At 47.5% G+C, this 14,617-nt stretch overlaps 1 protein-coding gene across 1 annotated transcript in view; it reads left to right on the forward strand.

The window, feature by feature from the left end:
• Positions 1 to 14,223, forward strand: part of pip5kl1 (phosphatidylinositol-4-phosphate 5-kinase-like 1) — a 51,496-nt gene extending 37,273 nt beyond the window's left edge. The window contains exons 3-7 of the mRNA XM_048613405.1: positions 3,972 to 4,028; positions 7,023 to 7,078; positions 8,036 to 8,148; positions 9,271 to 9,433; positions 13,797 to 14,223. Coding sequence (XP_048469362.1) covers positions 3,972 to 4,028; positions 7,023 to 7,078; positions 8,036 to 8,148; positions 9,271 to 9,433; positions 13,797 to 14,223 — 816 coding nt within the window. The remainder of the gene's footprint in view (positions 1 to 3,971; positions 4,029 to 7,022; positions 7,079 to 8,035; positions 8,149 to 9,270; positions 9,434 to 13,796) is intronic.
• The last annotated feature ends 394 nt before the right edge of the window (positions 14,224 to 14,617 follow it).

Below are 14,617 nucleotides of genomic sequence, written 5' to 3' on the forward strand. Positions count from 1 at the left end.
AAGGGTCCAGACCCAAAACGTCAGCTTTCCTGCTCCTCTGATGCTGCCTGGCCTGCTGTGTTCATCCAGCTCTACACCTTGTTATCTCAATCTTTAGTCTGTACTGCTTCAGCTGACAATGAGGAGGCAGTAGAACTGTTGTTGGGATAAAAAAAGATCGAACCTCCCTCCATTTCATCAAATGAGTCTCATAGTAAAGTGCATCTTTATCAATCTTTTGCAGAATATACAGTTCAGAAACAGGCCATTCAGCCCATTTGCTACATGCCACTGAGTGTCTCACGAGAAACCAAGAAATAGGAGCAGGAGGACACCATTCAGCCCATCGAGCCTGCACTGTTATTCAATATGGTCATGGATGATTTGAGGGTTCATCTGCCCTTTCCCATCCTCTCCCCCATTTCTCGATTCCCTGGGACCAAAGCCCTTCCTGTCCTGACCTCAAAAACACCCAACGACAGAGCATCAACAACACTTTGAGATACAGTTTTGGATTCACAACCCTTTAAATGAAGAAATTTCTCTTTATCATTTATCTTAAGACAGTGCCCAGCCCCCCACCCTGCTTTAGATTTCCCTTATTCACAGAAACAATCTCATCTCTACTTAATACAAATTATTATTTATTGCAAATAAATTGATTCTTATTACATGTAAACAATAATGAACTGTCAGCATATACCTCCACCAGTTAAAACCCTATTCCCCTCCCCCCCATTATAAAGTCCCCCATTCCACACAAATAGACTTACAGGCAGGTTAACAAAAACAGAAATTGCTGGAATAGCTCAATTGGTCTGGCAGCATCTGGAGTTCTGTGGAAGGGTTACTTGACCCAAAGCATTAACTCTGATATCATAGAATCCCTACAGTGTGGAAGAAGGCCATTCAGCCCATCAGGTCCTCAACAGCCCCTGACCCAGACCCTCTCCCTATAACTCTGTACTTCCCATAGCTAATCCACACATGCCTGGACATAATGGGCAATTTAGCGTGGCCAATCCACCTAGCCTACATACCTTTGGACTGTGGGAGGAAACCGGAGCTCCCGGAGGAAACCCACGCAGACACGGGGAGAATGTGGAAACTCCACACAGACAGTCACCTGAGGGTGGAATTGAACCTCAGTCCCTGGTGCTAACCACTGAGCCACTGTACCGCCAGACTTGCTGAGCTTTTCCAGCAATTTCTATTTTGTATCTGATTCACAGCATCCACAGTTCTTTCAGTTAAAAAAAAAGACATGGGTGTGATGGGTGGAAGGGAAGACTGGGAAGGCAGTTCTATAGTCCCTGTTCACAGGGTTCTCTAAGATGGTCCTTTTGTCTTGTCAGAACATGCGGTTCCTTGATTCTCTTTCTCTAATTACTTTTACTTCCCTGCAGAAGGCACAGGGTGGCTGGTTCATATTTAGAAAGGCTCTGGCTTATTGGTTAAGAGCCACAGTTTACACTGACTGCTGAGGCAAAATATATCGGCTTTCATCAGGCTTAAGATGGTTTTTACTCTAAAGAAAAGGGACAGTACAAGGATGCAGAAGTGTTGCTACAGTTACAAAAATCCTGGTTAGGCCCCACTTGGAGCAGATCTGGGCAACACACCTTGGGAAGGATAGAATAGAATAGAACAGAATAGAATAGAATATTCTTTATTATCACGTGTTCTCCAGTACAAAAGTACAGGAATATAGTGAAAAGTTTTTACAATGCTGCCTCTAATGGCACCATCTTAGGTACAAGTACCCAGATAGGCTGACCTTTGAGGGAGTACAATGTGGATTTACAAGAATGATACCTGGATTTCAGGGGTTAAGTTATGAGGAGAGATTATAAGAATTAGGCCTGCTTTCTGTGGAACTTAGAAGGTTAAGGGGTGATCTGATTGAAGTCTACAAGTTATTAACAGGAAAGGCAAGGTGGATAAAGTTAATCTATTTCCACTGGTTGGGGATTCTTCACTGGGGTCACCAATCCTCCTGAATTAACTTGCATTCTCCAAGACTGAAGAATTAATCCCCTGGATAACGAAGGGATAAAGAAATAAAGGGGGAGTTTAAAAAATAGTATTTTGTTAATGGTTTCCTTCAAATGATTATATTTATTAGTTACAAATCTGTTGGAGTTGGGGTATTTTTTGAACGAAGGGGTTTGATTGAGCCGGATGATCGGAGGCAGAGATGAAATCTCCAGGAACACGTCTAATCAGAATTGGTAATCCTGCTCTCTACCTTCCCACTTTTAAGACGTTGTTTATAACCTAACCTATCCTATTGATCAAACTTTTCACCATCTGCCCAGATGCCTCTTCATGCAGCTCACCATTAGCATCTATCTGACCATTGATGCTTCTCTCACACCTTGTGGGTGCTTTTACAATGACAAAGGTGCTACATAAATGCAGGTGGTTACTGTATGTTCCTGATCATCGCCATCCCGTTATCCTGCAGCAGCGGAGGGAGAAGATTGTTATTGTAACTGGTCCACCAGGGAAGACCTGTCATCATTTGCAGTGCACTGGGCAAGGGGTAGATTTATTTACTAATTTCCTGATTAGTGCCACAAGAGACGTGTTATTTTTTTTAAGAATACCCAGTACCCTGGGGCATTGCGTTGTTCTACATCCCATATCGGGAGGGTCTAAATGATGCTTCCAGGAGTCAAACTGTCATCATTTATGAGGTTATTTGAAACTTTGGATCTTGAAAGTGTCTGCTAATTGTTCCCTGGTAGCTATTACCTTGCACATATTAAATAATGGTATGGCTACTTGGTGAATCATGGTCGGTAACCAGGCCTGTAACATCCCTCTGTAAGTTATATACATTTGCGACATCATCACTCACACTAATGCTGAGCAGTCTCCTCCAGGGCTGCACCTTCTGACTTATTGCCCTAACCTAGGGGTAGTGCAGGGGACCAGCACCCAGGCTAACCATTCCCCACGTCTGATCCTAGTGAGACAGTACCAGTGGATTACTACAGCAAGCCCCAGGGGAGTGTGTCAGTATTTACAGGGAGAGCTGGAGGGGGGGAGTGTGTCAGTATTTACAGGGAGAGCTGGGGGGGGGTGGGGGGGGTCGGTATTTAAGGGGGAGCTTGGGGGTGGGTGTGTCAGTATTTACAGGGAGAGCTGGGGGGGGTGGAGTGTGTCAGTATTTACAGGGAACATGGGGGGTGCAGTGTGTCAGTATTAACAGGGAGAGCTGGGGGGGGTGGATTGTGTTAGTATTTACAGGGAACATGGGGGGGTAGTGTGTCAGTATTTACAGGGAGAGCTTGGGGGGGGGGTAGTGTGTCAGTATTTACAGGGAGAGCTGGGGGGGAAGTGTGTCAGTATTTACAGGGGCTCCTGGAATGGGAATTATGCTTATCAATGCCAGTGTTGTGCCATCTCCCAGGGAACGGTGCCTCCTGTAAATACTGACACACTTTCAGAGACTGCTTTGTTTACTGAAAGTCTTTCATATAAACATAGAACAACTCAAATATTGTGCCAGTCTGCAATTAAACCTTCTGGTGTCTGACAGTTACAGGGTCAGGATCACTATCCTGTTTGTATGCCTCTTGTTGCACTCCTGTTATTAGTGTTTTAACAACATAAATGTCAAAGTGTAGAAATAGAAAGGATGTTTCCTCTCTAGAATGAGAGGTCATAGTTTTAAGATAAGGAATAGCAGATTTAAAACAGAGATGAGGAGAAATTACTTCCCTCAAAGGTTGTGAATCTGGCGAATTCAGTCCCTCAGAGTGTGGTGGACACTGGGACACTGAGTAGGTCTAAGAATGAGCTGGACAGGTTTTAATTAATAAAGGGTTATGGGGAACAACCAGGAAAGTGGAATTGAGGCCAAGCTGAGATTAGCCCGTTATCATACTAAATGGTGGAGCAGGTTTGAGGGGCTGAATGCCCTATCCATGCTTCTAGTTCTTCTGTTCTAATGTTTTCTTGCTTGTGACTGTTTGATGTTTGAGGTGTGCTCCTCTTTTCCTGCAGGTGTTCACAGTATCAAGATTGCCCATAGGCAGAAGGTGAGTTGGTCCCCACTCTCTCCAATACACTCTGCTGGACCATGTTTAAACAACAAGAACCTAACCCCAGACCATCTTTGCCAGGGCTGTGTCCAGGCAGCTTGAGGCTAATTTTACTAAACAGGCATCGTCCTGAAAGTCAGCCCCACTTTATAGTGACACAGGTTGGTGATAAAGCTCAGCAGGTCCGACAGCATCTGTGGAGAGAAACCAGAGTCAACATTTCCAGTCCAGTGACCCTTCCTCAGAAGTGAAACGTTAACTCTGATTTCTCTCCGCAAATGCTGCCGGACCTGCTGAACTTTTCCACCAGTTTCTGTTTTTGTTTCTGATTTACAGCCTCCGCAGTTCTTTTGGATTTTTTTCTTTCGGTTCTCAATCCTGGTTTTCAAATCCCTTTCTGGTGTCGCATTGAAGCACCACACGCAAATCTTTACACACAGTGAGTGGTTTGTGTCTGGAATGCACTGCCTGGAGGTGTGGTGAGGGCAGAGTATATTGAGGCATGCTGGAGGGTGTTATTTAAACATGGAGAGAAAGCAGGGAAATGGCACCAAGTCAGGAAGTTCATTCGGAGAGCTGGTTCAGTCACAATTGCCAAAACGATTTTGATCTGATTTTCATTTTGATCTTATTGTCACGTGTACTCAAGTACGAAAGTACAGGAGTACAGTGAAAAGTGTATAATGTCACCACACAAGGCACCGTCATAGGTACAAGTACATAGGTACAGAATCTTAAGAACAAGGTAGAAAGAAAGAATAAAGTTAGGCACTGCAGTGATTATAGTATGGTATAAAACATACAAAATAAGGTTAGAAGTTACCCATTGCAGACCTTGTTAGGTTTAAGTAGAAAATGAAGAAATAAAGCAGAAACGTAGAAGATAGGACCAGGAGGCGGCCATTCAGCCCTTTGAGCCTGCTCCACCATTCTTCAGGATCATGGCTGATCATCCAACTCAAGAGCCTAATCCTGCTTTCTCCCCATAACCTTTGATCCCATTCGCCCCAAGTGCTATATCTAGTTGCCTCTTGAATACAATGAACGTTTTGGCATCAACTATTTCCTGTGGTAATGAATTCCACAGGCTCACCACTCTTTGGGTGAAGAAATGTCTCCTCATCTCCGTCCTAAATGGTCTACCTGAATCCTCAGGCTGTGACGCCCTGGTACTGGACACACCCACCATTGGGAACACCCTCCCTGCACCTACCCTGTCCAGTCCTGTTAGAATTTTGTCAGTCTCTATGAGATCCCCCCTTCATTCATCTGAACTCCAGTGAAAACAATCCCAACCCAGTCAATCTCTCCTCATAGAGACAACAAGGTGCAGGGCTGGGTGAACACAGCAGGCCAAGCAGCATCATAGGAGCAGAGAGGCTGACGTTTCGGGCCTAGACCCTTCATCAGAAAAGGGGGAGGGGAAGGGGGTTTTGAAATAAATAGGGAGAGAGTGGGAGGCGGATAGAAGAGGGATAGAGGAGAGGATAGGTGGAGAGGAAACAAACAGGTCGAAGAGGCGGGGATGGGGCCAGGAAAGGTGAGTGTAGCTACTATCTCTCTCAATCTCTCCTCATACATCAGACCCACCATCCCCGGAATCAGCCTGGATTGAACAATACGGTCGTTCCTAAGTGCCTTCTTATGTGCCATAACATTTCTGTAACACTGTGTGATCCGATGGCGCAGTTTCCCATTGCAGAGTAGTCGGAGCTCCCTGTATTAGGGAGCAGAGTACACTCAGGCCAGGCAGGTTAAATCTCCCTCTTGCCTAGCCTTTATAAAGATTGCTGATGTGGGAGAGGGGTTTGGGACTGAGACCAAGTTCACTGAGACAGAACCATTCCTGTAGAAACATTGTCCCCTGGTGATTGGATGATGAATGACAGGCTCAAGGTTCAATTTGATTCTGATTGTACGGGCCCATGGGGGTCGAATCCTCCCCCCAGCCTGGGACATCCCATTGCAATACAACCAGTGGACAAGTTAGGATGTGGATTGCTGAATGCTGTATGACTCTATGATAGGTCATTTAGGACAGAGATGAGGAGAAATGTCTTCACCCAGAGAGTGGTGAGCCTCTGGAATTCTCGGCCACAGAAAGCAGTTGAGGCCAAAACATCAAACATTTTCAAGGTGGAGTTAGATGTAGTGCTTAGCGTTAAAGGGGGCATGGGGAGAAAGCAGGAACTGAGTTGGATGATCAGCCATGATGGAGCAGTTTCGAAGGGCTGAGTGGCCTTCTCCTGCTCCCTGTTTTCTATGTTGTGTCTGATTGAGCAGCACCTACCCGCTGTGGGGACAGCTGAGGCCCTGGAACCGGCAGCCTCCCTTAATAGGACAGCCAGCCCAGACCCCCAAATTAGGAAGCTGCCTCCTGGCACCCCCAAGCAAGCACAGGGTCCCACAGTCCACAGGGGAAAGCCGCAGCCTGAAACCTTACAACACAGGCTGGGCCAAAAAGAAACACTCTCTGGAGCATAGCCACTGTTGTAAAACACAACAGTTACTTCTAGCAGCAAAGTGGGAATGTGGAGACTCTAAGCATGGATTCAGAGGTTACACTTCTTCTTTAGTCATTAACAAGGGAATTGCTGGCTAGTATGACACTTGTGTCTGTTCCTAATTACCTTTGAGAAGATGGTGGACAGCCACTTCCTCGGATACAAACAAGTGGCCTCTCGGCTATTTCAGAGGGCAGGTAAGAATCAGCCACTTTGTTGTGGGTATGGAGTCACGTGTAGACCACACTGGGTAAGGTCGGTTAGTTTCCTTCCTTAAAGGGCTTTGGTGAACCAGTTGAATTCTTATGATAATCCAGAGGTTCCTCGCTTTTTTAGTCACTGCAGATATATTTAGATCATCGAATTTAAATGCCCCAGCTACCGCGGTAGGATTTGAGGCTTTGTGTCCAGAGACATGAGCCCAGTAACATAAGCACTGTGACACTGTGCCCATCCTTCTGAAAACAACAATGTCTTTTCTTGACAGAAGTACTTCATCATAATGCAGAGTGTCTTTTACCCTGATGAGAGAATTGTTGCCAGGTATGTATGTCACCGTTTGCGAATGGTTCTTTGAAGTCCAATCAGTTGAGTATTGGATGGGTTTCCACCAATGGGGTTTGTTTGTGTGTAAACTTCAATCTGGGGTCTGTCCTCATGTTGAAAAGGACTAAAGTGCGCAGCTGGCTGGTGTAAAGGTGGTTACCAGAATGTTAATGTCATAATCTGTCAGACAGCTCGTCCCCAAGGGGGGAATCTTATCAAGCGGGAAACTTATAGAGACGGGGTAAACACAGGAAGGATGTTCCTGATGGCCAGGGAGTCCAGGACCAGGGGTAACAGTTTAAGGATGCAGGTGCCAGAGGAAGTGGTAGATAGAGGTACAGTTATAACATTTAAAAGACATTTGGACAGGTACATGGATAGGGAAGGTTTAGAAGGATATAGGCAAGTGAGTTTGGGAAACCTGGTTGGAATGGACAAGTTGGACCGAAGGGTCTGTTTCCGTGCTGTATGACTCTATCCTGGGTCATTTGGGACTGAGATGAGGAGAAATGTCTTCGCCCAGAGAGTGGTGAGCCTATCACAGAAAACAGTTGAGGCCAAACCATGAAATGTTTTCAAGAAAGAGTGAGAAAGAGTTCTTGGAGCTAAAGGGATCAAAGACTTTGGGGAGAAAGCGGGAACTGAGTTGGATGATGTTAGTGAATAGTGGAGCTGGCTCGAAGGGCCGAATGGCCTACTGCTGTTTCTGTTTTCTCTGTTTCCATGTTTCTATTCTTCCGCCATTCTCCAAACCAAGAGAGTTACCAAACTTTAGATTCTCCATCTGCACTGACGTAAAGTATTAGAATCCCATTGACTTCTCATTAATGGCTTTTTCAACTTGAGTTGTTGTCTTTTAATTTCCCTTGCTCCGTGCCCTATCACCCTTCCATAGCCAGAGCCCCCAGGTGAGACAGAAAACACCCTGGTCAGGATTATTATTGCTTTCTCCAGGTATGACATCAAGGGCTGTCAGGTGAGTCGATGGACAGAGCCTGCTCCTGAGGGGAGCAATGTCATCGTGGTGCTCAAAGACTTGAATTTCGAGGGAAGCACCATCAGCTTGGGTAAGGATCCATCATATCCTGCTTCCGATCACAGCTTCCTTCACTCCTGTAGAACCAGAAGGATACCATTCGGCCCAGTGTGCCTGTGCTAGCCCTCCGAATGAGCATCTCACTGAGGGCCATTCTCCTCCGGAATATGGCACATAGTGAGTTGCTCATTTGGATAGCCAGTGCATGTAATAGGCTCCCGCGTTGTAAAGCTTTCTGTGGTCTGGTGATTGTAAGCTCCCATGCCTTTGATGTGGGTTTTAGCTCCTATTTCTGAAATTGAGAACATTGGGATATGATGCTGTGCTGTCCCACTGAGTAAGATGGGAGTCTGCTGTTAAAGATGAGACTGGTCTATAACGCCCTACGTATCTAATGGTATAATGACCAGATGCTGAAGTGCACCAGCCATATAACTAGTGGTTGGGAGTTCTGTGGTGAGTGGCTCACTTCCTAACAACCCTCCACTTTACCCCCACCCCCAGCCAACATCGACAAGGCACAAGTGAGGAGTATGATGGAATAATCTTCACTTGCCTGGGTGAGTTCAGCTCCAACAATTCTGGGCACCATGCAGGACCAAACAGGTCCGCTCAATTGGCACCACATCCACCACTTTAATGTTAAATCCCTCTACCACCGACACTCAGTAGCAGCAATGTATCATCAACAAGATGAACTGCAGAAATTCACCAAGGTTCCTCAGACAGTACCTTCCAAACCCACAAGCACTTCCATCTAGAAAGACAAGGGCAGCAGATGGATGGGACCACTAGCCCCCCACACCACCCCCCCACCCCGCAACTTTCCTTCCAAGCCACTCACCATCCTGACTCGAAAACATATCGCCGTTCCCTCAGTGTCGCTGGGTCAAAATCCTGGAATTCCCTCCCTGAGGGCATTGTGGGTCAACCCACCACAGGAGGACTGCAGCGGCTCACCCCCACCTTCTCAAGGGGCAATTAGGGATGGGTAATAAAGGCAGCAACAGGCACATCCCATGAGTGAATCATAAAAGAAACAATGCCCTTTATGCTGCTGGTCAGTTTCTGAAGCTATGAGTGTCGGTGCAGTATTGGTATTGTTAAATTTTCTTCCTGCACTGTTCTGGATTCTCGATGCATTCTGTTGCAGATCAGCAGCGGTCCTGGCTCATTCGGCAGATGACCGTTGATACAGAGTATTTGAAAAGCCTCAACGTCCTGGACTACAGCCTCCTGGTGGCCCATCAGCCCCTGCACCTCGATGAGCGCCGCCAAAGCTGGTCCTTTGCAAATATCATTCTCCGTACAAAGAAGTAAGCAGATAATCCAGAGCTGGCCCATTCCTGGGGAACGGTCCCTTCCATCTCCTAATCATAGCATCTCTGCAGTGTGGAAACAGGTCATTCAGCCTATTGAGTCCACACTGACCCTCTGAAGAGCATCCCACCTAGACCCACCCACCCCACTACCCTAGAAACCCTGCATTTTCCATATAATCCACCCTAGCCTGCACATCTTTGGATTGTGGGAGGAAACCGGAGCACCCGGAGGGAAACCCACGCAGACACAGGGAGAATGTGCAAACTCCACACAGACAGTCGCCCGAGGGTGGAATTGAACCTGGGTCCTTGGCGCTGTGAGGCAGCAGTGCTAACCACTGAGCTGCTGTGCCACCCACTAATCAAAGTATCCATTAGCGGCTTTCAGCACCATGGCAAAGTCTTCCTGCTCAGAGAATCGCTCTCTTTTTCTCAATTGGCGATTGTGAGTTCTATTTTATTCATTCACGGGATGAGGGCGTCACTGGCTCGGCAGCAATTATTGCCCCATCCCTAATTGCCCAGAGGGCAGTTGAGTCAACCACACTGTTGTGGGTCTGGAGTCACATGTAGGCCTGACCAGGTAAGGCTGGATGTTGCAGGTTACAGAGGGACATAGATAAGCTGCAGAGCTGGGCTGAGAGGTGGCAAATGGAGTTTAATGCGGAAAAGTGTGAGGTGATTCACTTTGGAAGGAGTAACAGGAATACAGAGTACTGGGCTAATGGTAAGATTCTTGGTAGTGTGGATGAGCAGAGAGATCTCGGTGTCCATGTGCATAGATCACTGAAAGTTGCCACCCAGGTTGATAGCGTTGTTAAGAAGGCGTACGGTGTGTTAGGTTTTATTGGTAGAGGGATTGAGTTTCGGAGCCATGAGGTCATGTTGCAGCTGTACAAAACTCTGGTGCGGCCGCACTTGGAGTATTGCGTACAGTTCTGGTCACCGCATTATAGGAAGGATGTGGAAGCATTGGAAAGGGTGCAGAGGAGATTTACCAGGATGTTGCCTGGTATGGAGGGAAGGTCTTATGAGGAAAGGCTGAGGGTCTTGAGGTTGTTTTCGTCAGAGAGAAGAAGGTTAAGAGGTGACTTGATAGAGACATACAAGATGATCAGAGGATTAGATAGGGTGGACAGTGGGAGCCTTTTTCCTCGGATGGTGATGGCTAGCACGAGGGGACATAGCTTTAAATTGAGGGGTGATAGATATAGGACAGATGTCACAGGTAGGTTCTTTACTCAAAGAGTAGTAAGGGCGTGGAAGGCCCTGCCTGCAAAAATAGTAGACTCGCCAACTTTAAGGGCATTTAAATGGTCATTGGATAAACATATGGATGATAATGGAATAGTTTAGGTTAGATGGGCTTCAGATTGGTGCAACATTGAGAGCTGAAGGGCCTGTACTGTTCTATGTTCCCTAAAGGACATTAGTGAACCAGATGAGCTTTTCCCACAATCAACAATGGATTCATGGTCATCATTAGATTCTTAACTCCACATATTTATTAAATCCACATTCCACCATCTGTTGTGGTGAGATTTGAACAGGGGTCCCCAGGAATGTTATCTGAGTCTCTGGATTAACAGTCCAGCAATAAGACCACTAGGCCATCGCCTCCCCTCCCTGGACCACTCCAGGGTCTTGAGCACAGATTCCAGGATTTCAGTCTGGTGCAGTGCCAAGGAGATACTGCACTGTCAGAGGACACTGTCATGTGGATGAGACATTGAACTGAGTGCCCTGTCTGTCCTATTTGGGCATGAAATGTCCCATGGCTACCATCTTGAAGACAAAGATAGGTGAAGTTGTGGATGGTGAGGAGGATTGTCCGAGGACACAGCAGGATATAGATCAGTTGGAGGCATGGGCAGAAAAATGACAGATGGAGTTTAATCCGGACAAATGTGAGGGGATGCATTTTGGAAGGTCATGTACAGGTGGAAATTATACAGTGAATGGCAGAACCCTGAGCAGTATTAATATGCAGAGGGATCTGGGTATGCAGGTCCACAGATCACTTAACGTAGCAGTGCAAGTAGATAATGTAGCAAAAAAGGCCTATTTGCTTGGGAACCCTGCAACCCAATGGTATCAATGTGGACTTCACAAGCTTCAAAATCTCCCCACCCCCAACCACATCCCAAAACCAGCCCAGCTCGTCCCTGCCTCCCTAACCTGTCCGTCCTTTCTCCACCTATCCCCTCCTCCCACCTCAAGCCCCATCCCCATCTCCTACCTACCAGCCTCATCCCCGCGTCCTTGGCCTGTCCGTCCTCCCTGGACTGACCTATCCCCTCCCTACCTCCCCACCTACACTCACCTTTACTGGCTCCATCCCCGCCTCCTTGACCTGTCCGTCTCCTCTCCCCCTATCTGCTCCTTTATCCATCTTCCATCCGCCTCCCCCTCTCTCTCTATTTATTTCAGAACCCCCTTCCTCTCCCCCATTTCTGAAGAAGGGTCCAGACCCAAAACGTCAGCTTTCCTGCTCCTCTGATGCTGCTTGGCCTGCTGTGTTCATCCAGCTCTACACCTTGTTATCAATGAAATATTTGCCTTCATTGGAAGGGGCATTGAGTATAAGGATAGGCAAGTTATGTTGCAGCTTTATAGAACTTTAGTTAGGCCACACTTGGAATATTGTGTACAGTTCTGGTCATCACACAACCAAAAGGGTGTGGATGATTTGGAGAGGGTACGGAAAAGGTTTACCAGGATGTTGCCTGGAATGGGGGATTTTAGCTTTGAAGAAAGGTTGGATAGACAGGGTTTGTTTTCACTGGAACGCAGTAAGTTGAGGGGTGACCTGATAGATGTGAATGGCATGGTTAGAGTGGAAAGTATGAGGCTTTTCCAAGGGTGGAGGGGTCAGTTACTAGGGGACACAGGTTCGAGGTGCAAGGGACGAAGTTTAAAAGAAATGCATGAGGCATGTTTTTCACACAAAGGGTGGTGAGTGCCTGGAACATGCTGCCAGAGGAGGTGGTGGAAGCAGACACAATAGCAGCATACAAGAAACACCTGGACAAATACATGAGTAGGAAGGGAATAGAGGGATACGGATCCTGTAAGTGAAGTCAGTTTTAGTACGGAAGGGCAGAATGTGTCGGCGCAGGTTTGGAGGGCCGAAGGGCCTGTTCCTGTGCTGTATTGTTCTTTATTCTTTGAACAAGAGTTTCTCTGACATATTCTGGGTTCAATTCATTATTTATTTAGTGCTTACAAGTCTCCAGAGCTGAGACCTTGCCTCTTTTGTTGAGTTTAAGGTGATTGGTCCATTGCTGAGTCTGTAGAGGGGACACTCCTCAGTAACGTACAGACGGCATTGCTTCTGCCTCTGTGTAAGTGCCTGGGGGGTTTGTACCCAAGGCCTCAGTGGTGATGTCTGACAGTGCAGGGTCCCCAGGACCATGTTCATCATAATTGTTTGCAGCCTGTCTTTTGACGCAAGGAACATGTGATTGACTTCCTGCATTCCTTGCTGCCATGAATGGTTATTGGTGGATCTCACTGAGGAAGGTTACCCTAAATGTAAACACTGACACATTAGCACTAAGCACTCCTTCCCTCACCATTAGCCCAATGCTGTCTGCCAATTGGCCACATTGCCCTGCATCACAGGGTATGTTGTGAACGGTGTGTTGACCTTTATAGTGAGACGATTTAAGTACAGGATCAGCTGTGTTTTGTTGCAATTATATGGGGCCTTTGTGACCGCGCCTGGAATATTGTATGCAGTTCTGGTCTCCTTTTCTGAGAAAAGATGTACTGACGACAGAGGGAGTGCAACAATGGTTTATCAGACCAATTCCTGGGATAGCAGGACTGATGTCTGAAGGCAAACTGTATCGGTTAAGATTATACTCACTGGAGTTTAGAAGAATGAAGGGGAAATCTCATAGAAACCTATAAAGTTCTAACAGGACTTAATGAAGGAGATATAGGAAGGATGTTCCCAAAGAGCAGGGAATCCAGGACCAGGGCCTATAGTTTAAGAATTTGGGGTAGGCCATTTAAGAGTGAGATAAGGAGAAATGTCTTCACCCAGAGAGTGGTGAGCCTGTGGAATTCTCTGCCATAGAAAACAGTTGAGGCAAAAACATTGAATGTTTTCAAGAAGGAGTTAGATATCGTTCTTAGGGATAAAGGGATCAAAGGGTCTGTGCAGAAAATGGGAACGAGGTACTGAGCTGGAAGATCAGCCGGAAGGGCCGAATGGCCTACTCCTGCTCCTGTTTTCTATGAGTTCGACCTCGTCAGAGTGCCTGATGTGCATGGGAGGTCTTGAGGTGGTAAAAGGCTCCATGTAAATGCAGGTCTTTCCTCTCTCTCTCTCTCACTCCCTCTCTCGCAGATCGATGACAGGTAGTGCCAGCCCCTCAGCCTTGGTGGGTAGTCCAGCACCGGGCCTGCTGGAGGAGGATGCAACAGTGCTCGTGGCGGAAATGGTGAGTGGGACGAACGAGACCCACATCAAGGAGATCCCTGAGGTCACTGTGACCGCGAGGGACAGTAGCAGCGGCTCGGAGCTTGACCTGGCAGACCCGACTGCTCAGAACCGCAGGCTGCTACCCAACTTCCGGAACTCTCTGCACGTCATCGATGGGGCCCAGTCCCGCTACTTTGTGGGCATCATCGACATCTTCACTGTCTACGGCTTCCGCAAGAAGCTGGAACACCTTTGGAAATCCATCCGTTACCGGGGCCAGTCCTTCTCAACCGTCAGCCCCGACAAATATGCAAAGCGACTGTGCCAGTGGGTAGATGACCACACAGTGTAGAGTGCCAGTTCAGGAGTGGGGTGGGGGAGAGGGGGTGGGCGGCACGGGAGGTGTTGGGGGGAGTGGTGGGGGAGGGGGAGAGGGATCGGAAGAGGAGGGCGTTGGGGAGGGCGGGCTTTGCCCCCAGCCCGACCCCCCCAGTCCCGTGCCCGAGCGCAGTCAGTGCCTTGTCGGAAGGTGCTGAAATCGAGGAAGGGAAAGGGCGATGCTGCAGGCGCTACACTGAGCTACATGCTCCCAGTTCTGGTGACTGGTGTGGAGCAGAGATAGCAGTAGGCACGGGCTCTGTCCGTCACTCTCTGACAAACCCTGGCACTAGTGCTAGCTTTGGGAGATATCCACGTCCCCCACAAATGCATGGGGAAGCCCCCGGCCTTTGCATGATCCTGCCGTC

Source organism: Rhincodon typus, chromosome 28 (genome assembly GCF_021869965.1).
Source record: "Rhincodon typus isolate 14 chromosome 28, sRhiTyp1.1, whole genome shotgun sequence".
Taxonomy (NCBI): domain Eukaryota; kingdom Metazoa; phylum Chordata; class Chondrichthyes; order Orectolobiformes; family Rhincodontidae; genus Rhincodon; species Rhincodon typus.